General features: G+C 55.9%; 1 protein-coding gene across 6 annotated transcripts; it reads left to right on the forward strand.

Moving 5' to 3' along the window:
• The first annotated feature begins 4,799 nt into the window (after positions 1-4,799).
• On the forward strand, positions 4,800-11,113 carry LOC138064452 (uncharacterized). Of its 6 annotated transcripts, XM_068927101.1 has the most exons (13): positions 4,800-4,934; positions 5,661-5,732; positions 6,165-6,236; positions 6,329-6,367; positions 7,120-7,191; positions 7,381-7,452; positions 7,863-7,934; positions 8,369-8,440; positions 8,649-8,720; positions 9,228-9,299; positions 9,774-9,845; positions 10,376-10,523; positions 10,734-11,113. In XM_068927101.1, exons 1-13 carry the CDS (start codon positions 4,817-4,819, stop codon positions 11,089-11,091), a joined length of 1,311 nt encoding a protein of 436 aa, XP_068783202.1. In that variant the 5' UTR covers positions 4,800-4,816; the 3' UTR covers positions 11,092-11,113. The 6 variants fall into 6 exon arrangements, with proteins under 6 accessions (XP_068783202.1, XP_068783228.1, XP_068783222.1 ...); XM_068927127.1 differs by lacking the exon at positions 10,376-10,523 and having other exon boundaries at positions 4,803-4,934; XM_068927121.1 differs by lacking the exon at positions 8,369-8,440 and having other exon boundaries at positions 4,803-4,934.
• Positions 11,114-15,524: the final 4,411 nt, after the last annotated feature.

The raw sequence follows: 15,524 nt of genomic DNA on the forward strand, positions 1-15,524 counted from the left end.
ATGTTATCGCCAAGCCTCATCATCTTGGAAAGGTCCCGGAGCACAGGAGAGGTGCCTGAGGACTGGAAGAAAGCCAGTGTCACGCCAGTCTTCAAAAAGGGCAAGGAGGAGGAGCCAGGAAACTGCAGACCTGTCAGCCTCACCTCCATCCCGGGAAAGGTGGTGGAACAGCTCCTCCTGGAGGTCCTCACTAAGCATATGGAGGACGAGACGATGATCAAGAGTAGTCAGCATGGATTCATCAAAGGGGAATCACGCTTGACCAATCTGATAGCCTTCTAGGAGGGAATGACTGGCTGGGCAGATGAGGGCAGAGCAGTGGATGTTGTCTGCCTGGACTTCAGCAAGGCTTTTGACGCTGTCCCTGGAAGGGACTCCAGAGGTCCCTTCCACCCTTTATCCTCATAGATAAAGTCAGGAAGTGTGAGTTGGATGAGTGGACGGTGAGGTGGATTGAGAACTGGCTGGATGGCAGAGCTCAGAGGGTCATGGTCAGTGGCGCAGTCTAGTTGGAGGCCTGTAGCTAGCGGTGTCCCCCAGGGGTCAGTCCTGGGTCCAGTCTTGTTCAATGTATTCCTCAACGACCTGGATGAAGGGACAGAGCGCACCCTCAGCAAGTTTGCTGAGGATACTAAACTGGGAGGAGTGGCTGACACACCAGGGGGCTGTGCTGCCAGTCAGAGGGACCTGGACAGGCTGGAGAGTTGGAGGGCTACAAAGATGATTAGGGGACTGGAGCATCTCTCGTATGAAGAAAGGCTGAGACAGCTGGGCCAGAGTGACAGAGCACTGGCACAGGTTGCCCAGAGAGGTTGTGGAGTCTCCTTTGCTGGAGATATTCAGAAGCCCGCCTAGATGTGATCCTGTGCAATGTGCTCTAGACCACCTTGCTCGGGCAGGGCAGTTGGACTAGATGATCTCCAGAGGTCCCTTCCACCCTTGGCCATTATGTGATTCTGTGACACATTCCCAGGCCTCCCCAATCACATAAGCCAAGGCCTATTTCTGCCCCGGACTCCTGGAGAGACAAGGGAAAAGCCCACCTCCTCGCGGGCTGCTCTGAGAAACGCCCCGCGTGCCACCGTTTCTCAAGCAGAGGCTCTAACACACAAACTCCCACCTCCAGGCAACCTAGAGAGCGTGGCCAGGGGAAGGGCAACTTGCAATGCCTCGCACATGCCAGTGCCCGTGGTTTTCGGACTTCAAAGCTGCACTATTGCCCCACCAGGAACTGAGGAGCAAAAGCAAGCCTCACGCCCAGCCCTGGGCTCCCCAGCGAAACAGCAAGTAGCACGCAGCACTCCCTCTTCGCTTCTGGGGCCTTGCAGAGGCACCTTGCGTTATTTCAGCCGGAGGAGGAGGTATGGATCAGCACAAGTAGCTGCATAAGCCTTAGCTAACACAGAGCATGTCCTAGATGAAGGGCCTCAGCCACCACCAGCCCCTTACATCTTTAGTGTAATTCCTGCTGCGATCCCCCCAAATCGCAGCAGCACCTACACACTTTAAGGACTGCCTTGGGCCTCCAGGCAGACGGGCCCATGTGGCCAGAGCACACTGCTCGGTGCTAATGGGAAAGCGGCAGCGTGCCCCTGCCTCTTCAGGGAACGGCAGCTGCAGTCTCCAAGCCTCCAAAATAAGCATGCGTTCAGCCGTGACCTGGGGCTGCGCGATCACGCAGCCAGCACCTCCAGGCCTCGTTAGCCCCTGAAAGAGGCTAGCCCTTTGGCCTGGCGAGTGTGCTGTGCTCAGGGGCACCGCCAGGAGAAGAGCCTGGAAGTCGGGTTGTCTGGGCACTGCTGGATTTGTTTTGGCCCCAAAGGTAACAAAACCTTCAGCTGGAACTGTTCGTTTGACTTCTGCTCGTGCTTTCGGCCCAACAAACGGCTTATGCTAGGGCCTGATGTACATTTGGAGCAGTGCCGTTAGGCTAGAGCGAGAGCAAAAGATTGATTTACGCAGTACCTAGTCCTGTAAACTGGAGAGATGCAAACGAACTCAGGCACAGAACGAGCTGTGACGAACTTGTCGGCCAGGGGTGACGTCTGTGCAGTGTTTCTGGCAGGTGGATTCTCTAGGGACACATGGCATCACATAACAGCTCCCTCAGGCAACAGGCCCAAAGGCTCCCTCTGGAGCTGTCTTTTTCTAAACGGAATTGCGGAGGGGAGGTAAAGTCACAAGCACATATTGCCAGCAAGACCGAGAACTGCTGGACGATTGCCTGAATGAGAAAGAAAAACCCAAGAGATACCTGAGAACACGTCCGATGTGTTTCACACGGGGATGCGAGGTGCTACATAAGCCTGGCCAAGAGGCAGTGAGAACACACGAAAAGGCAAGCACAAGCACTTATGCCTACATGTTAGCAACAGAGTTACACTGTAGTCTGGCTTTTTGCAAAAACTCAGAAGCTTCATTATGCCTTTCAACTGCTACCATACACACTTCAGTGTCTCCAGCAGAGCCAGCTCAGCCTTTCAAGCAGAGCAGCCCCCTTGCCTGGCCAACACTCTCCGGCCTGTCCCAGGGCTCCCGCGCTGGGGGCTGCAGGGCAACTGCCCCGGCACCACTGCCCCGGCCCTCCCAGGCCAGCCCCACAAGACTTGGGAGACCACGCAGGCCCCGAGCCATGCAAACAGCACACCTGGAGCCAGAGAGGCGCTTCCTGGGACAGGGAAATGACAGTAAAGTACATGCCATTTCCCAGAAACAGCAAGGAAACCTAGTCACTCGGTGAAGTCCCACAGACCAGCCCTGGCAATCGGAGCAGACTCAACAAGAGCCTGTCTCCCAGCGACCTCCAGAGGCAAAGGAGCGAGCAAAGTACCTCAGAGCAGAGGTACAGAGTGCAGCCTTTGACTCTGCACAGGAGGAGGCAACAAGCTCCTAGAAGACACAAGTACTGGGCCAGCGGCTGCATGTCCAGCCTTTCTTCCACAGCCACCTCCTTGCCATGGGATTCGCTGTTTTTCAACGCAGAACTGCCTCAGCCCTGACAGCTTGGTCACTGGCACTTCTCAGACTTCGCAGGGAGCCTGATATTGCAGGTCAGCCACGGAACAAGGGGCAGCCTTGAGAGGAGGAACGTGGGTGCCAGGGATGGGCCAGCCGGAGAGAAAAGCAGGTCCTGCTCTCGGTTGCGTGCTGGAGGAGGTCCTGCACGGAGGGCTCCCGGTAGCCTAAACAAAGAAGCCTTTCCTACGCACTTGTTGGCTTTGCTCTTGGCACGTGCTCCCCTCCCCCAGGATAACGCAATTTCTGGAAGTGCATTCAGGCTTCAGGAGGATGTGAAATTCCTGAAGAGCTGCAGCTCTCTACCACTAATGTGGACCCGAGGAGAGAGGTGATGGCAAACGTGGTGCTGCCTTGCTTATGAAAAAGAGCATGGTGCTGTTCTCTGCCAACACGTGCGCGCTCTTCTTCCTGACCTGTGGAGCAGAGGCAACGTTGCCGATTCCGACCTTGCGTTCAGCAGGAGCCACGGTCCAAGGGTAGCAGGAGTTGGCAGCACCGTAGCGGTGCAGGAAAGCTCTGCTGCAACTCACTGACGGGGCAGCTTCTCTTGCAAGAACTGTGGTGAGCAACGTGAGCGCTGCAGAGAGCCCGAGCTGCCAGACCCTCGACTGAGAATAGGTTTGGCAGACTGCGAGGCAGCCCTCCTGCACACCGCCACTCGAAAGGAGCTGTGCAAAGCAGCACTCCCCAACTGCAACAACTGGCAAGCAAGAAACGTGGGTGTGTTCCCAGGCACTTGAAAGCAAGTGCTCAAACCTTCCCGTTTCTACCAGCCTGAAACCAATACCACGCTAGGGAAACAGTGCGGCGCTAGGTTTCCCGAGGAGCAGAGTCTCACGTAGGTCTCGCAGCAGAATTAATTCTTTCTTTAAATGACGGTGCAGCAAAGTAACAGCTGGAGCTGGGTGCCTCTGGGGAGGGACTCCGGACAAAGACATTTGGGGGTAATGAGACTCCTTACAGTCTCTTCCAGTCTTCTTTATCGAGTCAGCGGTCTCTGTCCCTTGGGTTCTGCATCTTATGCAAAGGTCAACCGTTACTTTAAGCACTAGTGCTAAGCTGGGCTAGAGGTAAGTTAGCCGCCTTTTCTGACGTCCCACGTGTCCCCCAAGAAGGAGCAGTGTGTAGAGAACGGAGGGTCACTTCCCGAGCTCTTGAGGAAGCCGGGAGGGAACTGTTTCTCCCAGGTCCCCCCCAGCTCTGAAGCACCAGGTTTGTCCAACCTCAGAAGGCAGCAGGATGTGTAAGGGGAAGCTGTGCGGGATATTTGCCTAATTCCTGCAGGTCTTTGCCAGAACAAGAAGGAAAAGGGATGTGTGAGTGTGTAACTCTGCGTAAGGATACATGCCAGCTAATAAAGTGAGCGCTGCAGGCAGGCGTGTTTGGTGTGTTGAAAGAGAGGGAAAGAAAGAGGGAGAGGCGGGAGCGGCGGGCAGAGAGGCGGGCTGGGAGCGCGGGGCGGCGGGGGCCGCCGCGGAGGGAGCGCGGGGCGCGGCGGGGGGGCGCGGCCCCCTGGGCCCCCGCGGAGGCGCGCGGAGGGCGGCCGTGAGCTCACAGAGAGCCCCGCGGTGCGTCGCGCTGCGTCGCGCTGCGCTGCGCTGCGCTGGGTCGGGTTGTGTTGGTTTGTGTTGCGGCGGGTGTGTTGGTCTGCGTGGTGGTGTGCTGAGTTGCTGGGGTTGTGTTGTGGTGCGCGCTGTGCTGTGGGGCTGTGTGCGCGGCGCGGCGCGGGCCCGGCAGCGGCGCTCGGCGCGCGTGGGCTCGAGGGCGCCGGCGGGGGCGGCTGGTGGCGGCGGGCAGCATGGTGCGAGCGCGGGCGGCGGCGGCGGCCGGGCGCCGCCTCCTGGTGCTCGTGGCCCTGCTGGCGGCCCTGCGCGCCCGGGAGAGCCGCGCTGCTCGGCGGGCAGCGCCGCGCGCAGGTAGGGCGGGCGGCGGCGGAGGCGGCGGCGGGGCGGCGGGGGCCGGGGGGCGGGAGGCGCCTGCGGGCTGCGGCCGGGGCGGCAGAGCCGGCGGCAGAGCCGGCGGCAGAGCCGGCAGCGAGCGGGCGGCCAGCGGCAGCGGCCCTGCAGCCGCGCCTGGCGCTGCGTGACGGCCGCTCTTCTGGCCCGCGTGGGCTCCCAGCGCTGCCTGGCGGCGAGGGCGATCCGGCTTCCTGGCCGCACGCCGCCTTGGAGCCTCGGGGAGCGGCTGGCGGTGAGTGGTCGCGGGCTGTCCCCGGGAAGACGAGGAGCACTGCTTCTCTCGCGCTGCTTCTGCCTTTGCCTGGCCGGGGGGCTCTTGCGCCCGCGCAGCGGGAACGAGCCTTCGTGTGCCCCGGAGCGGAGGGTTCCCTGTTCGTAGAGCTCCGGCGTCCTTGGTGCATCCCCCTTGCCCCTGGAGGGGAGGATGCCCCTGTTATTTTGTCCCGGGGGTCCTTTGGGGGGCTGTTGGGTAGCGCCTGGAGGGAGGATTTGGGGAGCTGCCAGGTGCCAGCCAACGAGTTCCCCCAGCCCTCCTGCTGCTGGGGGACTCTCGAGCCACGTGGGTGCCCCCCGTTCCCCTTCCGTTCCCTGCAGTTCCCTTCTGCGGAAGCATGTGGCAGCACATAATGAAAGCGTATAATGATTACATACATACATACATACATACATACATAATGATTACAGGTGTTCCTGCAGGCAGTGGCCTTGCAGCTCCTCAGCTGGATCCTGGTTTTGGACCTGTGTGGGATGCCAGTGGTAAGTAGTCAAGAAGCATTCACATCGTGGAACGAGCAGGTTTTTGCAAGGTGTTATTCCTGGGACATTTAACCGAGCGCGTCGTTGGCCAATGCTCAGGCACACAAAGGAGCAGAGTGGAACTCCGAAAGGCTTGAGAGATCTGTGCTGGGTGTTTTGGCTCGCAAAGCGCTGTTGGCCAGTTCCACCGAGCCTGTGCTGCTTGCAGTGCCTGCTGCAAAGCCAGGGGGCAGGATGGGGTGGAGTTTACAGGTTTGGTGAGCGCCAGGGCGTCCTTTCCCCCAGCAGCTCAACATGTGCATGAAGTGAATGAATGGCAGGGAGGGACAGGTGCTAGGGCGTAATTACACGTTCCCATCCCACACGACCATTCAGACCAGAAGGCTGTGCAAATATAAACCAAAAGCTGTTGCCATCTGTGTTTGGTTCCAGAAGTGGCCGAAGCTGATGGTTATCCAGCTTCTCATCTGGATCGCATTGTTGAGCCTCGGGGTCTTCCCAGGGGTACGTAGTCCACTCTTACTGACGTGAAAGAAGAAGAACTTCCTTTGTAATATTTTGTTGACGTGAAATGGTACCTACTATGTCCTCTTCAGGTCCTCTAAGGGCTTTTGAGCCGCGGGGGGACGCCAGGGGTAAGTTGTGAGCGCTTCTTTACTTTGAGAGCTGCCAGGTGCCAGGCAAAAGGTCATCTCTGCCCCTCCGCAGCTTTGAGCCTATTGACCTCCATATATGTCCCATGTCACGACATGCCCCCCCCCCCCCGCCACTGACTACCATTGCTTTGTGAAGAAGTTGGTAGCTAAGCTTGTAAGGAAAGCGTGCCACCTATGTGTGGGCTTTCTGCCCTGCCTGTAGGCAATGGTTATCGATTTTCTCGGCCGTATCCTGTTCTCGAGGCTCGGGAGGATCCCCGGGGAAAGTGGTCCAGATTTATGCCCTTCACAGAAGAAGCTATTACATGTCAAAACTTTCCTGGTGTGGAGTGTAACTGAATAAGTCCTTGGCTGATCCTGAGACACACAGAAGAGCAGAGTGGGACTCAGGAGGCGTCCAGAGATCTTCCCCAGGGTGCTTTGGCTGGCAAAGCCCCTGTGCTGCTTCCAAAGCCTGCTGCAAAGCCAGCGAGCTTGCTGGAGTTGAGTTTAGAGCTTGTGTGAACTCCAGTGGGTCCTTTTCCCCGACAGCTCCATTCATGCTTACAGCTATACCCACATGGTGCCTGCGCGTGCACCCAGTACACGTTTGCAAGATGCTCACAAGCAGAAGGGCAAGACCAGTGCCTTAGTGTAATTCTAGGTTCCTCGTCATTCACAAGCACTCACGTCTGAAGAAGGCTGTTGAAGTATACATAACGGGAGCTGTTCCCGTCTGTGTTTGTTTCCAGATGTGGCTGTAGATGGTGGTTATCCAGCTTCTCAGCTGGATCCCAGTTTTGAACCTCAGGGTGATCGCACAGGTACGTCATGAATATTTACTTTCTTTGAGAGCTCCCATGTCACATACAAAGGGTCAGCCAGGTACCTCGCCAGCTTTAGATATGTAGACCTATCTGGGCGTCCCTTTGTCCCTTTCCACGTGCTGCCGTTGACTTGAAAATCTACGTTGCCCGCTAATAGGGACGTTTCTCATGTGTTTTTGATTACAGCTGCTTCCCTGCAGAGAGCTTATCCAGCTTCTCAGCTGGATGCCGTTGTTGAGCCTCGGGGTCGTCCCAGGGGTACGTAGTCAAGTTTTTCTTACCTGAAAGAAGAAGAACTTACTTTAGAATATTTTGTTGATGGGAAATTGTTCCTACTACTTTGCCTGGAGGTCATCTAAGGGCTTTTGAGCCGCAGGGGGATGCCCGGGGTAAGTTGTGAGCATTTCTTTACTTTGAGAGCTTTGAGGTGCCAGGCAAAAGATTGTGGGAACTCCAAGGTGTCCTTTCCCCCGGGAACGCCCACGCATGCTTAGATCTACACCCACGTGGTTCTTGTGCACGCACCCAGTACACGTTTGCAGGATGCTCACAAGCAGAAGGGCAAGACCAGTGCCTTAGTGTAATTCTAGGTTCCCGAGCACTCACGTCTGAAGAAGGCTGTTGAAGTATACATAACGGGAGCTGTTCCCGTCTGTGTTTGTTTCCAGATGTGGCTGTAGATGGTGGTTATCCAGCTTCTCAGCTGGATCCCAGTTTTGAACCTCTGAGGGGGGCCACAGGTCAGTAATCAAGATGTATTCTCTTCCTGGAATGAGCGTTTGTTTTAGTGTATTTTATTCCTGGGACATTCAACTGAATAAGTCCTTGGCCAATGCTCAGACACACAAAGGAGCAGAGTGGAACTCCAAAAGGCTTTGAGAGATCTGGGCTGGGTGTTTTGGCTCGCAAAGCGCTGTTGGCCAGTTCCACCGAGCCTGTGCTGCTTGCAGTGCCTGCTGCAAAGCCAGGGGGCAGGATGGGGTGGAGTTTACAGGTTTGGTGAGCGCCAGGGCGTCCTTTCCCCCAGCAGCTCAACATGTGCATGAAGTGAATGAATGGCAGGGAGGGACAGGTGCTAGGGCGTAATTACACGTTCCCATCCCACACGACCATTCAGACCAGAAGGCTGTGCAAATATAAACCAAAAGCTGTTGCCATCTGTGTTTGGTTCCAGAAGTGGCCGAAGCTGATGGTTATCCAGCTTCTCATCTGGATCGTGTTTTTGAGCCTCAGGGTCTTCCCGGAGGTACGTAGTCAACTCGTACTTAGGTAATAACCCCAAATGGTGCAAGTGCATGCACCCAGGAAGCGTTTGCAAGATGCTCACAAGCAGAAGGGCTAGACCAGTGCCTTAGTGTAATTCTATGTTCCCCGTCATTCACGAGCGCTCACATCTGAAGAAGGATACGGAAGTATACATAACGGGAGCTGTTCCCGTCTGTGTTTGGTTCCAGATGTGGCGGTAGGTGATGGAGGTTTCTCTTTTGATCTGGACTCCCGATTTGAGCGTCAGGGACATCCTGGAGGTGAGTAGTCAGCAGATGCTCCTTTGAAAGAATAAGCATGGCTTTCCTCAGTTTGTAGGGCCCTCCTGATGAAGGCAAGGTACACAGCACACATCCCGCGACTGAAGGGCAGAAGAACACCTAGGGGGAGTGCTGGTTCAGGCTTCCACTGGGCGGTGGGCTCCTGTGCAGGAGGAGCGTAAACGATCCCTTTTGTGGTGTGGTGCTGAGGGTTGCCTGTTTGTCAAGCTCTGGCTTCCTTGGTGTATGTTAGAGACCCCCCTGGAAGCGGGCACGGAGGGAGTGTGTGTTTGTGCTGGGGGTGCTTGGGGGGGGCTGTTGGATAGTGCCTGGAGGGAGGATGTGGAGAGCTGCCAGGTGCCAGCCAACAAGTTCCCCCAGCCTGCCCACCGCTGGGAGACTCTCGAGCTACGTGGGTGCCCCCTGTTCCCCTTCCATTCCCTGCAATTCCCTTCTGTGGAAGCATGTGGCAGCACGTAATGAAAACGTGTCTGTGTGTGATTCCAGGCGTTCCTGCAGGCAGTGGCCTTGCAGCTCCTCAGCTGCATCCCGTTTTTGAGCCTCAGGGGCATGCCAGTGGTAAGTAGTCAAGATGTATTCACTTCCTGGAACGAGCAGTATTTTATTCATGGGCCATGCAGCTGAAGTCCTTGGCCGAGGCTCATACCTGCAGAAGAACGGAGTGGCCTTGGGGAGGGCTTCAGAGATCTGCGCTGGGTGCTGTGCGTGGCAAAGCGGTGTTTGTCTGCTGCTCTAACCTTGTGCTTCTTCCAGTGCCTTGCACAAAGGCAGCAGGCTTGCTGGGTTGAGTTTAGAGCTTGTGTGAACTCCAGCGTGTCCTTTCCCCCGGCAGCTCCATTCATGCTTACATGTGCACCCGCGTGGTGCCCGTGCACGCACCCAGGAAGCGTTTGCAAGATGCTCACGAGCAGAAGGGCGAGACCAGTGCCTTAGTGTAATTCTGTGTTCCCTGCCATGCACGAGCACTCACAGCTGGAGAAGGATAGTGAAGTATACATAACGGGAGCTGTTCCCGTCTGTGTTTGGTTCCAGATGTGGCCGTAGATGGTGGCTATGCAGCTTCCCAGCCTGATGCCAGTTTTGAGTCTCTGGGGAATGCCACAGGTGAGTCGTGACTCTTTGTTTCCTGTGTCCGTAGCCAAAGGTCAGGCAGGCCCCTCTGCTGCTGTGCGAATCTAGACCTGTCTAGATCCAGGCAGGACAACATCCCTTTCCACGCAGCAGAGTTCCTTTCCAAACCCGTGTACCGCCACAGGTATTGTAACCTTTTCTCCTCCGTGTGTGATTCCAGATATCCCTGAAGGCCGTGCTTATCTTCATTTCCCTTGGACTTGTTTTAGTAGCTTTTCCATCTTTTGTTGCCCTCTTGGTGAAGCCAGGGTCCCCAGCACACATCTCCCCACTGAAGCCTAGAGGCACAGTTAGGGGTAGTGATGGTTCAGGCTTTCCCTGGCCAGGGGGCTCTTTTGTCCATGAGAAGCGTAAAAGAACGTGTGGTCCGCCGGTGCCAGGACCCCACAATCAGCGACGGTACCACCATGGAATGTAAGATTTCCTGGGAATCCCAAACCCATAGTGAGATTGTCCAGGAGTGCAGAAGCCAGTGACGTATGGAATTGTCTCCTTTCCTCCAGGTTTTGGTGGTGAGAAAGAGGCAAAGGCCGCACATCATAAAGACCTACCAAAGCACCACGTGGTCCTCACGGCCGTGGTCTCGAGTTCCGTATTGTTTGGGGTGGTGTTGACCTGTGTAGTTACTGTCCTGCTGAGGAGGAGAAAACAGTGAGTTATTCCTTTCCAACGTTGTTGCTCCTTTCTATCTTTTAGCAGTGAAGCAGGTGTAGTGATAGTATCGTGGAGTGCCTGGTTAGCTGTTGAGAGCACTCTGTTGAGATGTCTGCTGCAAGATATTTTTACCTGGGGTCTTCCTTCCTAGCAGTGAGTACTCTTTCCTGAAAGGCACTTTCCTGAAAGGCCTTCTCCTTGTTGCAGAAAACGGGCACTAGCTAATACTGCGGCTGCCTCCAACCCCGAAGAGCCACGACCAGAGGAAGGCAGAGGAAAATCAGGGAGAGAAAGGACAAAGGAGGAGCTGGCCATAAAAAATGAAAATCTCAACAACAGCTGGAGTCCGCTTGCGGTGAACTTTGCAACACAGCTTGCCCAGTTATCTAAGGGCAGGAATGCAAATGGTTCGCTTCAGCCGAGATGCCAGAGCAGCTCAGATGGTGGTTATGGCTCTTGCTCGGCTGGCCGCGTTTCCCTGGACTCACCCCAGGCTCATCACTCCAAGTGTGTGTGTTTTCACTACCAACAGGGATATTGTACTTCGGATGAATATTCCGAATAGAATAATAAAAGTGGTGCGAGTCCTTGGCAGTTTTGGTCCTTTCCGTCTGGGTGTAGCGCACAGCGCTTGTGGCAGGGTTGGATGTGGGAGAGGAGCTGTCGGAGAGTGGCACTGCATCAAGGGATGCCCTCGGTCCCGGCATCAGTGTAGTTTCCCAGCTCAGGCTGTCCTTAACGACAAATGAACTCAAAGGCCCGGATCCTATGCGCTCTTTTTAAAGTGAGCCCAAGTTGACTCCGACCTTTCCAGAGGAGCACGGTAAAACAGTGGCCGACTCTGAAAACTCTTTTCACCCCTGTTGCCAGCTTCCAAGAGAGGGAAAGGAATGAAGTCCCTAGGAGGATCCAGTATGAATGCCATGTCAAGGTGCAGCCCCGCCACCTGCAGTGTCCCTGGGGAAGCTCACACCGCCATGAGAAACCTGGTGAGGGAAGGGCATAGGACAGGAAAGGCAAGCGGTGAGATTTTAGGATGTTTGCAGGTGACCCAGCAACCCTTTGCCTCTGGCATAGGAAGAACCAGCTCCTCCACCTTCCCCGCATGTTCCTCAAGTCCTGCACGATTCGCTCTCCGCGCGGCACTAAGGGGCAGGCATTCAAGCGGCAGGCTCCTCTCACAAGGGTCAGCCAGCTCGGGACAAGGAAAACCACTCCCACAAGTGGCACGTCTCACAGGAAGATGTTCAGGCCCTGGGTCTCAAAGCACAACCCTCCCAAACATTCGGGATCGTTCCCCCGCCGGGCCCGAGGTGACAGGCAGGGAATGTTGCGGTGGCTCGTCAGAGGAACGAGAGGCAAGGCGAGGAAGGAGCTCAGCGTTAGGACACTTGTTGTCAAGGACAACAAGAAAGGCTTCTTCAAATGCATCAATAGCAAAAGGAAAGCTAGGGAAAAATTGGGCGCCCTGCTGAATGGGGCGGGTGCCCTGGTGACAAAGGATAGAGAGAAGGCAGAGTTACTGAATGCCTTCTTTGCATCAGCCTTTACTGCTAAGGCCAGCCCTCAGGAATGCCAGACCCTGGAGACAAGAGAGGAAGGCTGGAGAAAGGAGGACTTTCCCTTGGTTGAGGAGGATCGGGTTAGAGATCATTTGTCCAAACTTGACATCCACAAATCCATGGGCCCCGATGGGATGCACCCACGAGTGCTGAGGGAGCTGGCGGATGTTATCGCTAGGCCACTCCTCATCATCTTGGAAAGGTCCCGGAGCACAGGAGAGGTGCCTGAGGACTGGAAGAAAGCCAGTGTCACGCCAGTCTTCAAAAAGGGCAGGGAGGAGGAGCCAGGAAACTGCAGACCTGTCAGCCTCACCTCCATCCCGGGAAAGGTGGTGGAACAGCTCCTCCTGGAGGTCCTCACTAAGCATATGGAGGACGAGACGATGATCAGGAGTAGTCAGCATGGATTCATCAAAGGGGAATCACGCTTGACCAATCTGATAGCCTTCTAGGAGGGAATGACTGGCTGGGCAGATGAGGGCAGAGCAGTGGATGTTGTCTGCCTGGACTTCAGCAAGGCTTTTGACGCTGTCCCTGGAAGGGACTCCAGAGGTCCCTTCCACCCTTTATCCTCATAGATAAAGTCAGGAAGTGTGAGTTGGATGAGTGGACGGTGAGGTGGATTGAGAACTGGCTGGATGGCAGAGCTCAGAGGGTCATGGTCAGTGGCGCAGTCTAGTTGGAGGCCTGTAGCTAGCGGTGTCCCCCAGGGGTCAGTCCTGGGTCCAGTCTTGTTCAATGTATTCCTCAACGACCTGGATGAAGGGACAGAGCGCACCCTCAGCAAGTTTGCTGAGGATACTAAACTGGGAGGAGTGGCTGACACACCAGGGGGCTGTGCTGCCAGTCAGAGGGACCTGGACAGGCTGGAGAGTTGGAGGGCTACAAAGATGATTAGGGGACTGGAGCATCTCTCGTATGAAGAAAGGCTGAGACAGCTGGGCCTGTTCAGCCTGGAGACGAGAAGGCTGAGGGGGGATCTCATCAATGTATACAAATATCTACAGGGAGGGTGTTAAGAGGATGGGACCAGGCTCTTCTCCGTGCTGCTCAGCGACAGGGCAAGAGGCAATGGACACAAATTGAAATACAGGAAGTTCCATCTGAACCTGAGGAGAAACTTCTTTCCTGGGAGGGTGTCTGAGCACTGGCACAGGTTGCCCAGAGAGGTTGTGGAGTCTCCTTTGCTGGAGATATTCAGAAGCCCGCCTAGATGTGATCCTGTGCAATGTGCTCTAGACCACCTTGCTCGGGCAGGGCAGTTGGACTAGATGATCTCCAGAGGTCCCTTCCACCCTTGGCCATTATGTGATTCTGTGACACGTTCCCAGGCCTCCCCAATCACATAAGCCAAGGCCTATTTCTGCCCCGGACTCCTGGAGAGACAAGGGAAAAGCCCACCTCCTCGCGGGCTGCTCTGAGAAACGCCCCGCGTGCCACCGTTTCTCAAGCAGAGGCTCTAACACACAAACTCCCACCTCCAGGCAACCTAGAGAGCGTGGCCAGGGGAAGGGCAACTTGCAATGCCTCGCACATGCCAGTGCCCGTGGTTTTCGGACTTCAAAGCTGCACTATTGCCCCACCAGGAACTGAGGAGCAAAAGCAAGCCTCACGCCCAGCCCTGGGCTCCCCAGCGAAACAGCAAGTAGCACGCAGCACTCCCTCTTCGCTTCTGGGGCCTTGCAGAGGCACCTTGCGTTATTTCAGCCGGAGGAGGAGGTATGGATCAGCACAAGTAGCTGCATAAGCCTTAGCTAACACAGAGCATGTCCTAGATGAAGGGCCTCAGCCACCACCAGCCCCTTACATCTTTAGTGTAATTCCTGCTGCGATCCCCCCAAATCGCAGCAGCACCTACACACTTTAAGGACTGCCTTGGGCCTCCAGGCAGACGGGCCCATGTGGCCAGAGCACACTGCTCGGTGCTAATGGGAAAGCGGCAGCGTGCCCCTGCCTCTTCAGGGAACGGCAGCTGCAGTCTCCAAGCCTCCAAAATAAGCATGCGTTCAGCCGTGACCTGGGGCTGCGCGATCACGCAGCCAGCACCTCCAGGCCTCGTTAGCCCCTGAAAGAGGCTAGCCCTTTGGCCTGGCGAGTGTGCTGTGCTCAGGGGCACCGCCAGGAGAAGAGCCTGGAAGTCGGGTTGTCTGGGCACTGCTGGATTTGTTTTGGCCCCAAAGGTAACAAAACCTTCAGCTGGAACTGTTCGTTTGACTTCTGCTCGTGCTTTCGGCCCAACAAACGGCTTATGCTAGGGCCTGATGTACATTTGGAGCAGTGCCGTTAGGCTAGAGCGAGAGCAAAAGATTGATTTACGCAGTACCTAGTCCTGTAAACTGGAGAGATGCAAACGAACTCAGGCACAGAACGAGCTGTGACGAACTTGTCGGCCAGGGGTGACGTCTGTGCAGTGTTTCTGGCAGGTGGATTCTCTAGGGACACATGGCATCACATAACAGCTCCCTCAGGCAACAGGCCCAAAGGCTCCCTCTGGAGCTGTCTTTTTCTAAACGGAATTGCGGAGGGGAGGTAAAGTCACAAGCACATATTGCCAGCAAGACCGAGAACTGCTGGACGATTGCCTGAATGAGAAAGAAAAACCCAAGAGATACCTGAGAACACGTCCGATGTGTTTCACACGGGGATGCGAGGTGCTACATAAGCCTGGCCAAGAGGCAGTGAGAACACACGAAAAGGCAAGCACAAGCACTTATGCCTACATGTTAGCAACAGAGTTACACTGTAGTCTGGCTTTTTGCAAAAACTCAGAAGCTTCATTATGCCTTTCAACTGCTACCATACACACTTCAGTGTCTCCAGCAGAGCCAGCTCAGCCTTTCAAGCAGAGCAGCCCCCTTGCCTGGCCAACACTCTCCGGCCTGTCCCAGGGCTCCCGCGCTGGGGGCTGCAGGGCAACTGCCCCGGCACCACTGCCCCGGCCCTCCCAGGCCAGCCCCACAAGACTTGGGAGACCACGCAGGCCCCGAGCCATGCAAACAGCACACCTGGAGCCAGAGAGGCGCTTCCTGGGACAGGGAAATGACAGTAAAGTACATGCCATTTCCCAGAAACAGCAAGGAAACCTAGTCACTCGGTGAAGTCCCACAGACCAGCCCTGGCAATCGGAGCAGACTCAACAAGAGCCTGTCTCCCAGCGACCTCCAGAGGCAAAGGAGCGAGCAAAGTACCTCAGAGCAGAGGTACAGAGTGCAGCCTTTGACTCTGCACAGGAGGAGGCAACAAGCTCCTAGAAGACACAAGTACTGGGCCAGCGGCTGCATGTCCAGCCTTTCTTCCACAGCCACCTCCTTGCCATGGGATTCGCTGTTTTTCAACGCAGAACTGCCTCAGCCCTGACAGCTTGGTCACTGGCACTTCTCAGACTTCGCAGGGAGCCTGATATTGCAGGTCAGCCACGGAACAAGGGGCAGCCTTG

The sequence above is a fragment of the Struthio camelus genome, chromosome 1 (assembly GCF_040807025.1).
Source record: "Struthio camelus isolate bStrCam1 chromosome 1, bStrCam1.hap1, whole genome shotgun sequence".
NCBI lineage: Eukaryota > Metazoa > Chordata > Aves > Struthioniformes > Struthionidae > Struthio > Struthio camelus.